This window comes from Rattus norvegicus, chromosome 11, assembly GCF_021556685.1.
Source record: "Rattus norvegicus strain SHRSP/BbbUtx chromosome 11, alternate assembly SHRSP_T2T, whole genome shotgun sequence".
Classification (NCBI taxonomy): Eukaryota; Metazoa; Chordata; class Mammalia; order Rodentia; family Muridae; genus Rattus; species Rattus norvegicus.
In genome coordinates, this window is record NC_141544.1 from 90,886,894 (window position 1) to 90,906,982 (window position 20,089).

At 43.6% G+C, this 20,089-nt stretch overlaps 1 protein-coding gene and 1 long non-coding RNA gene across 5 annotated transcripts; one reads left to right on the top strand and one right to left on the bottom strand.

Annotated features, from left to right (window-relative positions):
• Positions 1 to 12,929: 12,929 nt before the first annotated feature.
• Positions 12,930 to 17,293, bottom strand: Rtp4 (receptor (chemosensory) transporter protein 4). The gene is given in 2 exon segments (NM_001428963.1): positions 12,930 to 14,429; positions 17,071 to 17,293. Coding segments are annotated over 2 exon segments (738 nt in total). The 5' UTR covers positions 17,232 to 17,293; the 3' UTR covers positions 12,930 to 13,852.
• On the top strand, positions 14,356 to 17,726 carry LOC134481100 (uncharacterized). Of its 4 annotated transcripts, XR_015633190.1 has the most exons (5): positions 14,356 to 14,750; positions 14,943 to 15,138; positions 15,543 to 15,605; positions 15,893 to 16,052; positions 16,516 to 16,783. It is a non-coding gene; the product is annotated as an uncharacterized LOC134481100 (long non-coding RNA). The 4 variants fall into 4 exon arrangements; XR_015633189.1 differs by lacking the exon at positions 15,543 to 15,605 and having other exon boundaries at positions 16,516 to 17,726; XR_015633187.1 differs by lacking the exon at positions 15,893 to 16,052 and having other exon boundaries at positions 15,543 to 15,851.
• Positions 17,727 to 20,089: the final 2,363 nt, after the last annotated feature.

Here is a 20,089-nt window from a genome sequence, read left to right on the forward strand (position 1 = left end):
ATTTCCTGCATTTTTATGATGGAAAATTTCAAATATACAAAAATAATTTTAAATGCTAGGGTACATATCTATTTTTTTCTGACTTTTCTTCAGTTCCTTAAGAAATACTTTTTAAGGACAAAAAAAATTAAAATATTCTTTATTTGCATCCAGATCAAGAGAGTTAGTAAACTTCCATTTGATATCCAAAAACACTGCCGGGTATCTTTTTGGTTGGAATAGCATATTTAAACATTACCCAATCCTTCTGCATAAAATTGTGAATAGTACTATTTTCCTGACATATGCAATATAAAGGTATCCAACTGATTGCAGATTAGATGTACCCCCGACTCAAGTTTCTCAAGCTGTACTTCAAAAATGCCATCAGCCTAACTAAAACCATGTCGCATTACTGAATATTAAATGATAACAGATACAGAGCAGAAAAACTATTACTCTGAATCATATAGAATTAAAACTGCCTTCATGTTTTAGACTTTATCATAACATGTGACTACATTGCCAACGTCTGCCCTCTTGAACTGTTTGTGTGTGTGTTGCTGTTGTTTATAGAAAGGCAGGAAAGGCAGTGAATATGCTGACACAGGCATTACATGCTAGGAATCAGTAACTAGACTGTGAAACCTACTATGGACCCCTTTTCTCTCTGAGGTCTGGAACTGTGTCCCTTGCTCAGTCAAAACTCACCTCTTCACAGATAAAAAATGCTGGAAAAAGTCCAGGGTCCCATGAGAAATATTTGATTGTCATGATGCCATTGTCTTTTCATTCCTTCGGATTATTTTCCTCTGAACTTCATTTTTCTTCAGGATAAAGAGCCAGGAAGCTCCTACCAAGTCTCTATTTTTTTTTCCTATTGTAAGTATAATCAGAATGCGCCCTTTAGCTAGAAACATATTGTCCCATATTCAAAAGAAGGAGGAGGAAGTCTACACAATTTCCTACACAAGAACTCCAGAGAACCTTTGGTCAAAAAAAGAATTGATTCCCACAATCACATTCATTAATTTTCGTGACACTCTTTCTGTGTTTTGGAAACAAATGAGGTTGTTAATATCTGAAGACATTGGGAAGTATATTTGGGGTCACCTCATTAAAGAAACTCCCCTGCCAACTGCATGTTTTATGCCCAAAGTCTACGTGTTGAGCTGGGCGGGTGCTCTGCTGTTGTGAAGGGAACACGGGGACTGGACACACTAGAGACACACGCTGCAGTTTCACGTCCATGTTTTCCCTTGCTCTTGAGTAGAAATAAAAGTCTGTAGGAGCAGGTGAAAGGAGACAGAGATTTCAGACCTGCGTCTGCAGGAGTAACCCCTACATAGAGGCTGAGACCCATTTCTGGTCTTCTGAAATAAAAACAGTGATCTCCACCTCCACAGTGCACATTTAAGGAAGATTATAAAATGGTTTTTAAACTGTAGTTGTGTGGCAAAGTGATTAGTGGTCCCTTTAAAATAGTGGTTCTCAATCTGTGGATCATGACCCCTTTACGGGTCAAATGACCCTTTCACAGGGGTCACCTAAGACCATCAGAAAACACAGATATTTATATTGTGTAGCAAAATTACCGTCATCAAGTAGTAATGAAAATAATTTTATGGGTGTGGGTCACCACAACATGAGGAGGCACATTAAAGGATCTTGGCATTGGGGAAGAGCTGCTGCTTTTAAATGTCCACTTACTTAGAATCCTTTTATTTATTTATTTTTTCAGCTATAGTAAAAGTTTAACTGGTTTTTGGTGATTTAAAAAAAAAATCCTAACAAGTAAAATAATGAAATGATGGGTCAACTTGTATATGTTTCCTATCCATTCAAAAGTGAAATTGTGCTTGGGATCCTACCTAAGTCCTTGTTTGTAATAGGTGGGCACTCTACTGCTGAGATACACACCCAACACATAATTCCAAATTTTAAGGGACATTTGTCTTTCTGGCCTTAAGTAACATGCCTCCTCCGTGGACCTGTGGATATAGTGAGTGATAGATGCTTTGTGTGGAGAAGATGTCTAGAGGAAGGAAGCAGAAAAGACTCAGAAGTGATGGGGAAAAAAACTTACCAAGGGAGCTAAGTCTTATCTGGGACTTGAAACTGGGTTGGATTTGAACTAAGATTAAAGAAAAAAATGGGGTATTCCAGAAATCCGGATTAAATCTAAGGGAGTAGTATGCATCAGGCAAGGCGGTCAACAGTTCCAAATGACCAAGAACCTCCGACATACTCACACCAAGCTTCTGTTAGATTATCTGCCTGAATCTGCTCGCTTTTCACCCGTGGGTTTTATGTGGCTTAAACAAACAAGAACTCAATGGGCTCCTTACCAAAGCACAGAGGTAGATCAAACTTCAAGGTCTACATGGGCCTATAACCCTGGCTTCATCTGGGATTTTGCCTTCAGCCTTTGAATGAGGAAGTTAGGAACATTGCAGACTTCAAATCTAAGGACAGCTTGATCAGATTAACATTAGAAAGCCTTTTGGAAATTCTACCTGAAAACTCTCCCAGGGATGTCTGCAAACCTGTCCTTGTGGCTGAGTGACTTTCTACCTGATGCTTGTTTATGAACCAATCACTGCCCAAAAGGATATGTTTTTCCTTAGATCAATTAGGGTTTACATTGGAAGTAAGGGCATACATTGGAAGTACATGGGAGAATTATAAAAGAGAGATGACCATCTGACAAGTGTTAGGTCCTATGAAGGCGAATGAAAAATGGATGTGGGGCAAACACCCACTAAATTCAGTATTTCCATTCTTCTTGGCTCTGAACTCAACTGCTCTAACCCCTTCCCTGTCTGAGACTTTCTGATTTTAACATGGCCCAAGGAAAAAAACCCTGTGCACATTGAGAAGTGAACTTTAGTGGCCAGGAAGGGAAGTAAGGAGAAAGCATGGAGGAGCTTACCTGGGAGTGATCATACGGCACAGCACAGAGTCTGAATGTCTCCGGCTCTGTGGTTTCCAGCTCTGTGGTTATCTGTCATGGGATCTTGACCAAGTACTTTGTATCACGGGGCCTCAGTTCCCCCCTTATTTGTTATTAAGCTGACTATTCTAGCCTTGGTGCTGATGTGAAAACTGAGATACTATGATAGAACTGAGCACTTCCAATGGACTTTCCAGAAACATTGCAGTATCTGGGGGAGAAGCTAAGAGAGAACACAGGAGGGAAATGCTTGGTCATGCTGTCAGAAAGTGACAGCAGCAGGTTCCAGAGAAAGGGTTTGATTTGAGAGGCTCCTCTGTCTCTTCTCTTTGACCTTGCTGTTGGAGCATCATAGCAAGTGGGATACGAGCTGACTCATCTTAGAGCATTTTCTCTATCACCTTGTCCCCTACAAATGATCCATACGCTACGGGAAACTGCTGTGAAAATGTAAGTAAATTGTGTTCTCTCTCTGAGCATTCTACTCAGAGTAGGTATGACTTCATATCTAAGGTGTAGAATACCAGTCTTTCAGTGCTATGGGCCTGACTGTAATGAGGAGGAAAATTGTTGAAACCTGGGTCCAGCATTTTTCAACTCGTTCCCATTCTAACCCAATACAGAAGACTATGATGGCTCTCAGTTTTATTGTTCACAAAGCAGTTATCCTCCAAGACTTTTCCTCTTCTTATTGGTCAGGTAACGAGATCACAGTGACAAACTCTGAATTTGGGTGTGGGGCAGCTGATGCATTCTGCTCCTCTGCTCTACTGAGTGGTTAATAGCGATCCCTGTGCTCCCCCCACCCCCGTTCCTTAAGCACCTGAATTCCATCTCAGACAAATAAAGTGATCATGAAAAAGACAGTCTTGCAGAGGCACTGTCAAGGTTGATGGACTCTGGTAATGAAATTATTTCAACCTCTGCCACCCACACAGATCTGGCAAGAACAAAAGAACAAACGGGTGTTTGTGCAGACGCCTTGGCATAGTCAGTAAGCAGCTCAGTGTTACTTGCCTCAGGCTCCTAAATCTAAATCACTTGGCAAATAGCTCACTCATCCCGATGTACTTGCCACAAAAAAAGCTAGCTAATGTCGGCTCTGATGAAGAGCCAGGAAACTGGAACTTTCCGGAGCCCCAAACACACTGTGAGCACTGTAAACAAACCCTTCCGGCTTTCAAGGTTCTATGTGAAACTCATCTCTCCCAACTGTTACAAATCCCTCAGCTTAAACACTGGAAGGACTTGGAAGGACACCTATGCCAACCAAGCACACTCAGGGCTTGTATCTGGCTGGTTACGGATCTCAGAGAGGTATCGTCATTGACTTCCTGAACATCTTCTCTGAGGGGTCCAACCGAGTGAGATGCTTTGGGATCTCACAGGTGCAGAAAGGAGCTGCAGGACCAGCAAGGCTCCCAGACAGGTGAGTGTGGGAATGGAGAATATGTGAGTTTGGAGGATGCTCCAAGGTCCTGTAGAATGCTGGAAGGAAAAAAGGAGCATTGAGGAGGCACTGTGGCTTTGGAGACCGGAAATAATGATCCAGCTTGAACAGGTCGGGGTTGGTATAACAACACCAGAGAAAGGGTAGGTGGGCTGAGCAAAGGAGTAAGGACTTACCACTTCTCTAAGCAATCCACCATGTAAGTGACTACTTAAGCTCTTCAACATCTGGGCCTTCCCATTGCCTCATAACAACAAAACTATTAGGTTAAATATAATAGTATTTTGACTACTATATACATTTTTAATCATCACTACAACTTTGAATAAATTTTAAAAAATCCAAAACATGTTATACCTTAGATCTGAAATGTACCCTCCCTTTAATATATCATGTCCCCCTAATATAACTTGGCCCCTGGTTTAATTCTAAACATCACTGTTTAGAATTGGAGCCTTTGAGAAAGTGATTGATCGTGAGGTCTCCACTGTATCAACAGACTAATTCATCAATGGATTCTCAGCATAACAGGTTATTAGGAGGTAGCAGGACCTTTGGGGGCTAGAGCCCTTCAGGGAGTGATGTTGTAGTCAATAATTCTCATCACTGACACAGAGAGTGAACAAGCTTTCCCTGGAGATCCTGAGATGTTGGGAATCAGTCAGGGGTTCCAAGAGGCTTGGTGACTCCAATACCTTAGACTATCTCTCAGGGGTCCTCTAGGCCCTAATGCATCCATTGTTCAACAGGTGAAGAAGATCAAATCCTTGGAGATAGAACTAGTTGCTTGTTCAAAAGATCAACTGTCTTACACAGACAGCAAATCAACCTGCTTCGGAAATTTTGTGAAATTCCTTAATTAATGAGGAGAGAATAAGATTTAAGACTGTCCCAAAGAGCATTTCACAGCTAGATAAGAAAAGGCAACTCAATGACCTACCATTTTACAAGGTATACAAAAATGCATAGAAGTTTGTGTTCTCCAAGAGTATATTTTGTTCTTTCTTGGTAGGGCTCAAACTCAGGACTAATGGCTAACTGAAGTGCCTTCTTAACATATCAAAGTGGACTCTGGCCTCCAGTCTCCCCTAGTCCCTACCTGTTGCAGGTCCTTCTGGCTGGCATTGTCCACCCCATACCCTGAACTCTACAACTTAGGGCCTACATTGAGCTTCCCTTCCCCCAGCTTCTCTGACTCCTACATAACCCAGCCATGTCGGCTATAATGGTTTCTTGGTCTCCTGGCTTGCTCCTGGCCTATTGGCTCCTGGTTCCTTTTTCTTCCTCTCTCACTATATACTTAATGAAACTCCTCCTTCACTCCTCTCATGGCCTGGTTCGATCTGGACCATTTCAGATGCCTCTGGCATTGTGCACCTTTTACCTACAGTAAACCGTCTCCTCCACCATACCTAGGAACATCTGTCCTTATTTCCTTTCTTACCCATTTGTCCCCTTCTCTCCCCAGACCTTCTTTTCCACCTTCCCCTTTCACAGCCACCCTGAGCTGAACAACTTTACTCGACTACATGTTCCTTACCATGATGGTCTGTCTTACAATGAACAGGGAAGCCAGATTACAGAGGTGCAGCCAGGAACTGCAAGACAAATAAATATTTGCTTCCTTAAGCTGGTTTCTCTCAGATATTATTCAAACTGTTGGAAATCTGGCTAACATACTTAGAAAGAGACCAGAGATATTGATAACTGTTTTTTTTTTTTCAAGGCTGGTCTCAACCCTCCATGTACCAGACTATTTTGCCTAACTATACAGGATCACTTATAAATTTTGTTCCATAGAAATACAAATAATTTCTGGTTATCATTACTGATAGTTCCAAACCTCGTAGTCTACATGATCTTGTTAAGAAATATAAACTATTTTGGTACAGTTTATAACATGACAGGTCATTAGATTGCCTGAATATTAGCTCTGAAATGCTCTTTGAGACAGTCCTAAGTCTTATTCTCTCCTCACTAATTAAGGAGTTTAACAAAATTTCCGAAGAAGGTTGACTTGCTATCTGTGTAAGACAGATGATTTTATGAGCAAGCAACTCAGTTCTGCCTCCAAGGATTTGATCTTCTTCATCTGTTGAACAATGGATGCATTAGGCCTAGAGGACCCCTGAGAGATACTCTAAGGTACTGGAGTCATTAAGCCTCCCGGAACCGCCCCCCCACACACACACCCCTCCCCCCGCCACTGATAGGATCCCAACATCTCAGGATCTCCAGAGAAAGACCATTCATTCGTTGTCTTAGTGATGAGAATTATTGGCTACAACACCACTCCTTGCTGTCCCCCATTCTCTAGCCCCCTAAAGCATGTTAGAATACTGAAGACCTTTAGCAACTCTGAAGTCATTTGGAAGTTCCTAAGAGTCAGAGTATGTTGTTTCAAGTTGTCCATTCATTCCATTTTTCTAGCGGCTCAATCTTCTCCTTACAAAAACAGGGATATTTCTAGTTCTGATCTGCATCGTTCAAACCTGAAGCCATGTCATAACCCTGAGTGTTCACAGCTCTGACATCCTTAATTGGAAGTCTGTGCCTTTGGGTCCCAGCTGTGGCCAGGGTCAAACAGCTACTCCTTTTACTCTCTAAAAGCACACGGCTCTGGATTGCACTGGAACATCATTTCTGACTGACACCAGATGGCTCTGTCCTTCCATATCTCCAGAGGCATCTCTCCTTCTGTTGTTTGGCCTAAGGATGTTTGAGGTCTTCTGTTTTCTTCCCCAGAGTGAGTATGTGGAGGGTGTTAGAGGCCAGAAAACAGGAAAGGTGGGTGAGGAGAGGCCAGGGATGCATTAGCATCCTTGAAATATGTAGCTTTTAGCCTGGGGCTACAATCACTGACTGACACAAGGGAAGCTGTTTTTTCCATTTCAGAGGATGCCTGATCTTGTTAACAGTAGCTTTTACTGAGTCTGCTCAGGTTAAATGTCTGTTCGATTGAGAATCAGCTCAGAACTTATAATATTTACCAAGTAAAATGTGCTTCTGTTTCAGACTCCAACTTGGCTGCTTGGGCAGACTGATAATGCTCACTGGGGAACCAGGGTTTATCACTGAAATTTTTCCTTCTAGTTCTGTTCCAGTCCATTACTGTAGGAACCAGGTCAATCCTCCAGTAAGTAAATAGAGAAGCATAGTAGAGTGCAAACAATACAGAATAGGGGTGATTTAATGAGGGGGATCTGGAAACATGAACTATCACTTTTAAGGGCTATTTTTATCATATATATACATATACGAAATGTAATTTTGCCTTGCATAGCCAAGCATGCCCTTGGAGACAGAGGTAGGCAGAACTGTATGAGCTAGAGGTCAGCCTGGTCCACAGAGGGAGGGAGTTCAGATGGCCAGAGTTGCATAGTGAGAACCTTAATTAGGAAGGAAGGAAGGAAGGAGGGAGGGAGGGAGGGAGGGAGGGAGGGAGGGAGGGAGGAAAGGAGGGAGAAAGAAAATATATATTGTCCTACAACTCATATTACAATAAATCTACCTCCTTATTTAGCAGTATAAAATAAACAGACGTTTTTCAGCTGCCCACCCAATCCCAGATTTTCTGTATACCTGTCTATGTGTCTTTCCTTTCTTTATTCCCTCATTGTTTCAGTCAAGTAAAAACCAAAGCCCTGTCTGTGGCAATAATATTTTTAGGTCAGACCTCAGGACCTAATCTATCCTCTTTCAATGAGCTGACCTGCCAGTTGAGAACCAACCCTTTACAGGGATCCCCTCAAAGTATAACAGATAGAAGGCTTAGAAACAGTGAGATTAGAGGAAGAAAAATGTGAATGGATTTATAAGATGGGTACAAAATGTAAACAAACAAACAAACAAAACACATGGGTTATGATGATGCCTACCAGAAAGTACCCACCAGAAAAAGACCCTAAACCATGCAAATAGAGAGAGTGATTGACATGGGAATTTTCTGTCATTGAACCCTTCAGTACTGGTACTTTGGTCACATGTAAGTGGGGATAGAAGCTATGAAATGGTCTCATAGTATAAATTTCTACTAAATAAGATTGGTTTACATGTGACTGCTGACTTCTTAGTTTACCATGAACATGTGAGCCTTCATAGTATACCCTGAGTAGACAATCCAGGCAATTGGTTTACAACACATCATAACAAAGAAAGTGAAGATTTCATCCTGCAGATATTCTGATGTGGGCTTGCATTTCTTAGAGGACTTTGATCAGAACAACTCACCAAGAGCCCATGGCTCAGTAAATCCATAAATGCAGGGTCTCATATGCTGGGAATTTAGTTGTGCATTTCTCCCTCCAAAATGTACATTACTAACACCTGGTAGCTCATTCTGTGGGAAGAAACTAGGCTGAGTATTTTCTGCACGCACTGTCAACATTCACACTTGGAATGGAGGAAGGATTTGCCAGCCCTCTGAGCCTTGCCTGAAGATGGCTTTGCCAGTTCCATGGGGCTGAATCACTGGACTTCTTCCCAGGCTTATGCTCCTGTCAACAATATCCACTCACTCGGGACTTCATTTACTCCCTGCGGGTGAGATGTATCATAAAGGAGTCGGCAGGCTCCTCACCCAATATGACTGACTGTCTTAGGTTGTTTTCTACTGCTGTGATAAAGCACTGTGACCCAAAGTAACTTGGGGAGAAAAGGGCTTATTCAGCTTGTAGTTGATAACTCATTATGAAGGAAGTCAAGGCAGGAACCTGGAGGCAGGAAGTCAAGCAGAGGCCATGGAGGAACACTGCCCATTGCTCACTACTCCTGAGGGCTTGCTCTCTTAGCCTCCTTATACCATCCAGGGTCACCTGCCCAGGGGTGGCACCACCACAGTGGGATGGATCTCTCTTATTAATCAATGATCAAGAAAATGCCCTACAGACGTGCCTATAGGCAATCTGATGGAGGGATTTTCGTGTGTGTGTGTGTGTGTGTGTGTGTGTGTGTGTGTGTGTGTACATATGTGTATGTGTGTATACAAATATATGACCAGGACATACACACACACATATATCCTCATATAAAATGGAAATACATATGCATATACACACAGAGGAAAATTCCATATGGAGGAGTTGGAATGATCTGGGCAATGTATCTACCTATATTTGGAGTAACATAATGATTACTAACAAACACCCAGAAGGTGAGCAACACGTCAGACCCTCCTAGGCCCTGGCAGTATGCCTTGCTGATGCATGTGGAAGTCTTTTGTTCCTAACAAAGGAATGCCCTGACCTTTCTGTTTGCCCTGGGGGGTATACCTGGGTGGCACACCTGGGCGGTGACACTGTTAAATTGGCTCCTGTTTTTTGTTCCCGTTTCTTTGTTCTAGAGGGCATAAGCCTGTTTTACCACTGTGCTTCCTGGATTTCTCCACCCAGTGAACTTGGATTGGCATTCATGTAACACGAATGACCAGAGTATGTGTGTTTTCTTAAACCTTGCAGGCCTATAGTGGCGGTGCGGGCACCAACAGAAACAGGTATGAAATAATCTATCTTCTTGTCATAGCAAATGGGCAAGTTATAAAACATCACTTCAGGGGGCTGGGGATTTAGCTCAGTGGTAGAGCGCTTACCTAGGAAGCGCAAGGCCCTGGGTTCGGTCCCCAGCTCCGAAAAAAAGAAAAAAAAGGAAAAAAGAAGAAAAAAAAAACAAAAAACAAAAAAAACCAAAAAAAAAAAAAAAACATCACTTCAGATCTAGGAACTGAACTTTCAGAAATAGAGTTACAGGTGCAGTGGTATGACTGTGGCAAGCCCAACTTTTATCAAATATGGTATCCTACAGGCACTGCCATCCTAGTAAGTCAGTGGGAGATCAATATCTTAAAGGTTTCGCACTGGGTACAGCTCAGACATGCTCCCTTGAGGACAAAGCACCTTCAAGAATGCCATAGGAGACTGAAGCAATGCTAAGGACTGGACTATGCGGTTCTGATATGTAAATGTAGATAGTACTAGAAACCAAGGAGTACAAATAGAAATGGTCCTTCTTAACAACAATCACATTAGTTCAGTTGCTATCTTTGTGTTTCCCATAGCTAAATCTCAAGACTCTTGCAGGCTTCAAGATCCTAAATGTCAAATGGTTCTTACCAAGGAATTCAGCAAGAGTACCATGTCCAGCTAGAACCAGCCTAAGATTTCCAGAGGTAAAATAAAGTAAGAAATGTGATCACCAGAAGGAAACAGAAGTGGGTAGCACCCTATGCCTTGGGAATCCACAAATCCCAGAGTCTCTGTAACTCAGTTTTCAAAGAATAAGCCCTTGATCTATTCACTGAGTTAGCACCTGCTAGGCTGCAGGGGTGTCAGGGGATACTCACAAGGAGATCCTCTTAGCACCTCCCTTAGCATTGTTGGTTGCTATTTACATCTTGCTCTTCCCATACTTAACTTTTCTTTTCCGTCTCCCTACTCTGCTGACTCGGTTCCCTAACACTTACTCTTGCACATTGATCTTTTCTGCAGAGTTAAACACATCAATCCCCTATACTTTACCTCAACCTATTTTTCAGAGAAACTGAGGTTCAGAGGATAATGGCTTGAACCGGTTATATAGCATAGCCAGGCTACAGACGAAGCTTTGAAGTCAATCCCCCAAGGTTCATGGAAACAACACACACACACACACACACACACACAGAGAGAGAGAGAGAGAGAGAGAGAGTGTAACCTGAGAGGAAAGGGAAACAGACATTTTTATCCTCGGTTTTCTGGCCTCTTCTACTTCAAATGATCAAATTACTGTGTGTGTATGTGTGGCAATGATAAATAACAACTGATGAGCATAGCCATTGTCTCCTAGCGACCTTTCTGTGCTTCCCGCTGACTTGTAGAGTAATCATCTTGGACTGTTCTGTTTGCCACTGTTTCCCAGAAGTGTACAGTATTGTCTACACATTTCAATTAACTCCTTCCTGCCTATGAACAATCCTGTCCTAAGGAGGGAACAAGGACAACAGTGAAACATGGAGGGTAGAGATGGAAACAACTTGCCAATAGAGAGCATGACAAAGGTGACAGCATGAAATGTAACTGGGAGGTGATGAGCTCAGGTGACTTCGACCTGTGCTGCTAGGGTTGTTTTGACCATGGTCATATAGTGAGGGCAGGATGGCAGACACACAGAAACATCTAACAGATGGATCAAGGGCATGAAAGATGCAGTGTTATGTCATGGAATCCCAGGTCTCCAAACTCTTGCGCACTTCCCAGGTGACTCCTGAAAGCCACAGGAAAACATGATAGCTGCAGGAAGTATTAAATCCAAGGGACTCCCTTAGTGACGGGGCAATTGGAGTGGGTTTTATAGGACAGAGGGACAACAAGGAATGGGAAGGGTCCATGTTTCTAACATAGAAATGTTATCTTTTCATGAAACTGAGGCACACCTGAAGCTTATTCCTTCAAAGAGGCTGGTTCCCTATGGCTACTGAATACATGACCATAAACTTGGTACCTCAATATGGATTTACTACCTTAGAGTTCTGGAAGTCAATTGTCTGAAGTCATCCTCACTGAGCTAACACCATGTACACACCTTTTACAGCTTATGAAATGCCTGCAGCCCAACCTGACATGAGTTCAGCTCCAGAACCTCCAGAACTCATGATGGACAGAGAAAACAGACTCCAGAAAGTTTTCCTCTGACCTCCATATGTGTCCTGTTCATGACATGTACACATACACATACACACACATACACACACACACATGCATACTATACACACATATACTACACACATGCACACATATACCTATACATGCACACGTACGTGCACATATACACATACACACACATACATGCACACACATACACATATATACTCACACGTACCCACACTTACTCATGCACATAAACACAAATATATGTATATATATCATGCACATATACATATATAAACACATACACATACTCTAAAATATATTAAATATGATTTAAAATAGAAAGTCATGTGATGCCAGACTTCACGGAAGAGCCCATTTCTGCTATTCCACCTTTCAGAAGCTAACTTACAACAGTTGCTGGGTTTTTCCTTCATTTTTGAAACACTTTGCTCTGGCCTGTGCTTCTGTCCTCAAATCCCCTCTCCTGCTATTGATCCTGTTGTCTCTCTCCTATGGGATATATTCCTTGGATTTTCCTTGCTCTGACAAAATATCTGGGAAATATTTATTTTGGCACCACAGTGCAGGTGTTAATGTGTCTACTTGACTGCTGTTAAGTAGAGGGAACAAGAAAATGCTCACTTAATGATAACCGGGAAGTAAGAGAAGGAAATGAACAGATGAAGTACTCAATGTGCTTAGAAGACCATGCCCTTGCAGTCCACGCCTCCTTAAGCCCATGTCCTAAACTTTTACTACCTCCCACAGCACCATCACCTGAAGGCCAAGCCTTCAACAATGAGCTTTTGATGAACCCTGATGAAAAAGACAAAACAAAACAGGACCTTCTGCTATTTTTCATCTCTATAAAGCAAGATAATTTACCTCAAAATCTCCTAATTGCTCATGTCTACAAAGTCCATTCTTCCAACAAATGCAGTTTATTAACAAATTCTAGAGGATATGGGGAAGGGCATTTTTGGTGGGGGAAGCATTACCCAGTCTGCCACGGTAAATTTATAATAATACTCTTCATTGGTTAACAGAAGATTACACTAAGCTTCTCCCCTGGACCTAGGCTTACATCATTACCTGCTGCCCACTGGGTGGGAGCCAGGTGCCTCAGGCTCACTTCCTGCCCCCTTCTCCTTCTCCCCCCCCCCCCTTCTCCTCTTTCCTTCATGGCTAACTTCTCTGTAGTCCTAAACCACCTTCAGGTATCCTCTCCTTGTCAGAGACAATAAAGATGGCAGCCTGGAAAGTCAAGCCCTCTTTTTCCAGAATCCCAGGGACTTTTCTAGGGCTCCTAGAACCCTTGGTTCTTTTTTCCAAATGTGTTCCTGGCTTGCCCCTCTCTCTCTCTCTCTCTCTCTCTCTCTCTCTCTCTCTCTCTCTGTCTTTCTCTGTCCCCCCTTCTCTGTCCTCATAGCTCTGCTCCCCTCTTCTCCAGGTCCCTGCTCCCCATTTCCCCCTCAAGAAAACTCCCTTACACCAGATCTGTCACATGGCATGATTTCTAAGGGGGACTCCTTGGCAGGGGCCTACTAGGTGCCCCCTTACTCCTGCCACCACTCTGTACTTCATAACACTCATGACTGTTAGTTATCATCAAGATTTAATCAACACTGCTTGAGAACAGTAAGTGTGAAAGCTAGTACAGACAGTTCAGCAATTCAACACAGATTTGTTATTGGGTCCATTATGTGTGGGCCATGTTTTAGGCCATTTTCAGAGCATGCCCAGGAAAGCAGGTTTATTCTCTATACGATCCCACATGAATTCACTGTCACGTTGAAATGACATCCATTTTATTGATCACCACGGGATTAAAACAAGATGATAAACCTATTATCTAATGAAGAAACCAATAAGGGCAAGCGCAGCGACAGACAAAATCACTAATAGTGGTGATGCTGCTTCACCGGGCTCTCTGACTTCCTGAAAAGGCCTGTTCCTAAAACCTGTAATCTCAGTCTGAAGTAAAGGAGGGTGGCTCCTTGATGGAGAGGAACTGTGGCTCTTTGGTGATGGCGATGGAGATGGAGATGGGGATCTGGGTGGCCTCACTCTCTGTGCAACGGCACACCTTCCATGGGGGTGCAGACTGCATGCCTCGCAATTTAATGTGTCATGGGGCCCATCCAAAAGCACCTTTTCATCCAAAGATGCATTCAAGATCGATGCTATCTTCCTATGTCCGTAGTATCTTTGCAGAATATAATTAACCAGGTTATTCAGCATCCTTTCAATGCTCTCTGTGGAGAACTCAGGGCTCTCAAATTGAGACCCAAAACACTTCTGGCACCTCTGACCAAAGATCCTCATGAGTACCCGGCCCTGTGTTTTCCCAGCATCCTGGAACATGTGGCATACGATCTTCACTTGAGCAGAGGTCCAACTTCTGTAACATCTGGAACACTGGAACCTGCAAGCAGAAGAAAGAAATCCTCTGTGTCCTTTGCTGAACACTGACCCGAGAGGAAAGGGTCAGCTAAGGGATTCTAGGAATTCCCTTTTGGTGTTGGAGAACTTTACACAGTTTTGAGAGACATGGTAACAGGAACAAGAGGCAATCTCCTTTAGATACTTTCCTGTTACTACTGAGTTTGCCTCTTGGGATAGGAAAAGCCTCTCTGGAAGTCTTAAAAGGAAGAGAATTGTTAGCCTGGTGGTAACGGCACTCCACATGCTTTTAATCGCTTCATGAGACGAGAGGCAGGCAGATCTCCGAGTTCAAGTCTACAGAGTAAGTTCCAGGATATTAAAGGCTACACAGAGAAACCCTGTCTTAAAAAAGAAAGAGGAGGAGGGGGAGAGAATTCTACTATATGCACACTTTCTTCTTCATTATAACATGAGAGGTCTGTAAAGTGCCTATTTTGAGACAGACACTACTGATACCTTTCAGTATTTTCTCTCTTTATGTTATTCCTCAAAGGTATCACCGAGTCCCTTGCCTGCCAAAAGTGAACAGTACAATATATACACAGCGAGCTTGGGCTATGCAGGCCACTGAAAGCAGCCTTGTTCATCTACCTACTGCAGAACATCACCTCTAATGAGCAACGTGACTAACAGATTAGAACATGCGGAAACCTGTGGCTGAGGGTTCATAAGAGATACAACACAGTGAGGTAAGGCAAGGGTGGGCAGGAACCCTTGAAGAGGGGAAAAAACCAAAAAACCCAGGGTTCTAGGAGCCCTAGAAAAGTCCCCAGAGTTCTGAAAAAGGAGGGTTTGACTTCCCAGGCAGCCATCTTTATTTTCTCTGACAAGGAGAGGATACCTGAAGGTGGTTTAGGACTACAGAGAAGGTAGCCAATAACAAAGGGCTAGTCCTCAGACACTCCCAGGACCTGGGTTTTAGCCTGCTCCTTTTTCTCCACAAGCTGTCTGTAACATGACATGCAGAGTGGCTGCTTGATCATAGTCAAGCCTTAGGAACTAGTGCTGAGCAGGGGTTGGACCACGAGAGTTCTGCAGCCTGGAGGGGCTAGTCAGGACCTAAAGGACTCTTTTTTTTTTTTTTTTTCTCCAGCTCCCTACAGGAAATACAATTCCGGGAGTGGAAAAGGCCTGCTTGAGAAGCTCTGGCCCTTGAGTAAGAAATTCATATCTCCTGAGAATGTCAAATCTCAAAGGTCCCAAGACTAACTCTACACCTTAGAATAGCAATAAAAGCCCATTAAGGGCAAACACCTTTGGGTCAGGAGAATAGAATTTTTTGCCTGGGTGGATATTTAACATTCTAACTGGACTGGCTAAGCACCTGACCAATTGACAACCCCTCAAGGAGGGGCAACCCCTACAAAGACAAGTTCACCTTAAGCAATGCTGGAAAAGATAGGTGAGATACCCTTTAAATGATATCGTACTTTTCCTTCCCAGGATTCCTGCTCCTTATAGCAGGGGCTTATGTGACCCAGCATGGCAACTCTCATGCCTGGCTTTATGTCTGTTGACTTTTCTGAATTGCTCAGTGCATTTCTCCACCGGTGAAACGAGCCGATTCAAACCAGATTAGATTATATGAAACGCAGGTTTATTGGTAAGCTGCTTTTGGGCAAGTTCACTGGCCCCAAGGGCCAAGGTCAGGAAAGTCACCGTGGGGAGGGAGGGAGGGAGGGAGGGAGGGAGGGAGGGAGAGAGAGAGAGAGAGAGAGAGAGAGAGAGAGAGAGAGAGAGAGAACAATTGCAGAGAGTGGGGAGGAGGAGGAGAGGAAGAGGAGGGAGAGGAGGGAGAGGAGGGAGAGTCCAAACTATCTGGTGTATCAATAGGGAGGAGCCTCTGGGGGAGAAGGGAGGTCCAGCCCCAGGGCAAAAAAGTTCAGGATTTGGGGCTGGGGATTTCAGGTAGTGACTGAGGGATGCTGGGAGAAACTGGAGGTCAGTTCTAATATGCACCTCAGTTCCACATCCCTGAGTCTAAAACCAAACGCTTGGGAAACTGTAACCTCTGCTCTAAGTATGCTTTCCGTGACACCGCCCTTGTTTACTTGGTCTCTACACAGCTGCACCCCCGGCCCCTGCGTGTGGACCCAAATTGTAGACAAATCCATTTTTCCACTTTATGTGTTTTACTGTTTTCTCTTGATAAGAGGCTGAGCGGCTGGAATCAAAGGCAGGCCTTTTCTGCCTGGGGATCCAGTAGCACAGAGGAGGGAAGACTGCAGGAATTTGAGGTCATTCTTCAAGGACTCCTGAAATGCTTTCATAAGGAGACCTGGCAGAGCAACACAGGATGGAGCACGCCTTGAATCACAGTCCTCAGGATGCAGAGGCGAGTGGATCTCTGAGTCCCAGGCTGGCCCGGTCCACACAGAGAAACCCTGTCTTGGGGACAAAACCAAACCAAACCAAACCAAACAAACAAAACAACATGAAGGCTTGGATTTCAGGGGACCCTAACCAGTTTAGCTTCGTGACCACCAAAGACTGGGAAAATCTAGCTGGCCACACCTGTTCTTTCTAACAAGCAGTCAGAAGCTGGCTGCGTCAGCACAGCGCAGCTGAGCCCCTGCGCTTAGTGGGGTCTTTAAGGGACCCACTGCCCAGGCTCCACTCACCTGCCAACTACTGTCTGCTGCTGCTGCCTCCATCCCAGAGCTGCACCATCTGGTACAATGCTCTTATCCAAGTGCAGGGTCCACTTGGCCCCGGGCTTCTCCTCCCGGATCAGTTCTTGAAATCTCTGCTCCCAAGTACTGAAGTCATCGGAGAACAGCATTCTCAGAGGTGAAAGCTAAGACCCTGGTTAGTAGGCAGCTCTCTGTCTTCTTCCTCAATTCTGGGAGAGAGAGAGAACAAAGAACAGTTTCAGTTTCCCAGTTCTTTCAGTTTCCTTTTCCCCTCTTTCTAAGTTTCGGTTTCCAGAGTGCAGGAACCCTTGAGGCTTGCCACTGTGTTAAAGGGCCGTGCTGAAATTGCCGAGTTCCGGTTTGCATTCTAGTGGCTCGTGGATGTGGACCTTTTCATTTTGTCTTCACATAATTTTTATTGTAAACAAAGCATCAGTGTGGAGATTGAAATCGAGTGCCCAGTGACTGAGAAACGGTGCCTGCCCCAGTAGATGCTAGTGACCTGGTGGATGGAGATCAGAGAATTGTAGGAGGCTGTGTTCCCAATCACCTGGTGACCTTTAAGAAATCCGCAGTGCAATCTACCAGCAGGGGAATGTTCCTGGTGTTAAAACACAACAAATTAAATATGAGTATTTTCTTTGAAAAAACGTGTTTCTTGTGTTCGCAACAAATAATCCAACTCCTTTTATCTCTTGCACATTGGCTGCAAATATATTAACACCTTCCCACCCAGTAAAGCCTTTTATACAAAGGCCCTGCTCCATTCTGGGAGCTTAAGTGAATGAAGTGGCTGACCCCATTCTCATTGTCTTTCTTCCTTCCCAAATGTTCTTTTTACACCAGCTATTATTTTTTTAAATTAATTAATTTATTTTATTACATCTCAAATGCTGCCCCCACTCAGGACTCCCTCATTACCTGATATCCCTCCCCTTCCAGAGTTCCTCCTCCATTTTCCCTCCTACCCCTGACAGGGCAACCCCCCTTCCTCAGTTCCTCCCCACCACCCTGGTGTATCAAGTCTCTGCAGGATTAGACACATCCTCTTCCACAGAGGCCAGATATGGCAGCCCTCTGCTACTTATGTGCCAGGGGCCTCCGACCAGCCTATGGTATGCTCTTTGGTTTACACAGGCTAATCTTTAAACCATGATGTCAGATCCCAGCCAATGGGAAGAAAGACACCATCCCCAGGCTTGCTTCCTGCCCTGGTGTGTTCCCACAGAGCATTACTCCTGAGAGAGACAGGCACAATCACCCAGTTGTTGCAGGTGTTCTGCAGATTGTACAAGTTAAAGCAGGTACAAGGAGGTGTTTGTGAGCAAAGTGCAAAGCTGATAAGCGACAGCAGTAATTATAGACTCTCAAAGCCAAGCTAAGAAACCGGATCTGGACTGCAGTAACAAACTTCCAGTGTGTGCACGGTGTTCATATACCAGATCTTAGCATCTTTTTTTCCCCTCGGATCCTGTTGGTCTTTGGTTTTGCAAGTGTATGAGAAGTGCTTTAGCTTACAAGCCTGGTGAGAACCATTTTGGAAGTTAGCCAAGCTGTCTCTGCAGATCTCTGTAGAAATGTCCAGACTGTGGACTTCTTTCTCCGACATTTAGAAAGAGGACTCTTGATGCTTTTGAAGCCTTGGGTTTGCATATCAAGTTCTACTTTCATATGCAAATTACCCAGCAGGAAACACTGGAGCCCTGGTGGGGTGCAGCTCACAGATAGAATCCAGTGAATTGCTATCTGGAGGGTCTGGGATTGAACTAGATTTTTAAAAGGCATGCCTAATTCCAGACAGGAAACTTCTTTCCTCTGAAGTTTAGTCAAATGGAAAAGATATGACAAGCAGGACACTTGATCCTTAGAACCCCATTACCTCTTCTATCTTGGAAACAGAAACTGCCTATCTTCTAAGCCCTAACGATGTGACTTCTTTGGGGACCAGACCTGTATGTTCTATTCTGTAACTCTCTCCTTCATAACATAGGAAAGCATCTATGTCTAGACAGGGAACATAGGGAATTCTGGGAACTTGGAATTAGATACATTCTTAAGAATTGGTTTGTTCGATTTTGTTTTCCTTCTAGTTTTAAGTTTTTAATAATGCTTTTATTAATTGTTTGAGAACTTTCATAGAATGGACTTTAATCACATTTATCCAGCTTTGAAACTCCCCCCATCCCTAATGTTAGAAAAAAATTCAGGGGTAAGAAACAATCACTCCAACAGAAGCGTCTGCACAATAGATTTTGCTCTCGATCAAGAGGGTGTGAACCGAAGAGAGAACACAGAGACTGAAGTACACTTGGTTTTTACTCTAACTCAAGTAAGTGATTACATCCTTTGCCTCTCTGTTCTGCTCTCTTCTCAGGCATGATATCTCTCCTCTCCTCCACACTCTCTCAGCATGGTCCCAAGCCCAGGAAATTCCAAAATCTCATTTGTCTGTCCTTCCAAACTAAGGGCTGTGTTGGCATTTTTATTTACCAATCAGAACCAACTGGGGGCAGGTTATCAGAAGCTGCATTTAGATCCTGGAGTAAGCAGTTTCAGGACCCAAATTAACATTAGAATACAAGCAGCATTAGGTCAAACCCTCCACTGAGAACTCTATGTAAACAGATTGTACCGGGTGGTTTACTGGGACTCTGAAAAGGAAAAATCACTCAAGTCTACCCTAAAACTGGTCAAGATACCCCAGCTAACTTACCTTAGCTTCTGTTAAACTGCTTGCTTAAACAAAACCTACCCCCTGCAGCTGCTGATCAAACAAACAGGACTTGGGTTTTACCTTTAAAAGACCTTTGTTCTGGGGTTGGGGATTTAGCTCAGCGGTAGAGCGCTTGCCTAGCAAGCACAAGGCCCTGGGTTCGGTCCCCAGCTCCGAAAAAAAAAAAAGAAAGAAAAAAAAAAAGACCTTTGTTCTAAGTACTCTGGTAGAGAATACCTGAGTACAGTCAGGCCTACTCTTCTTGACTATAAATATTTGCGAGTGTTTGTAGAC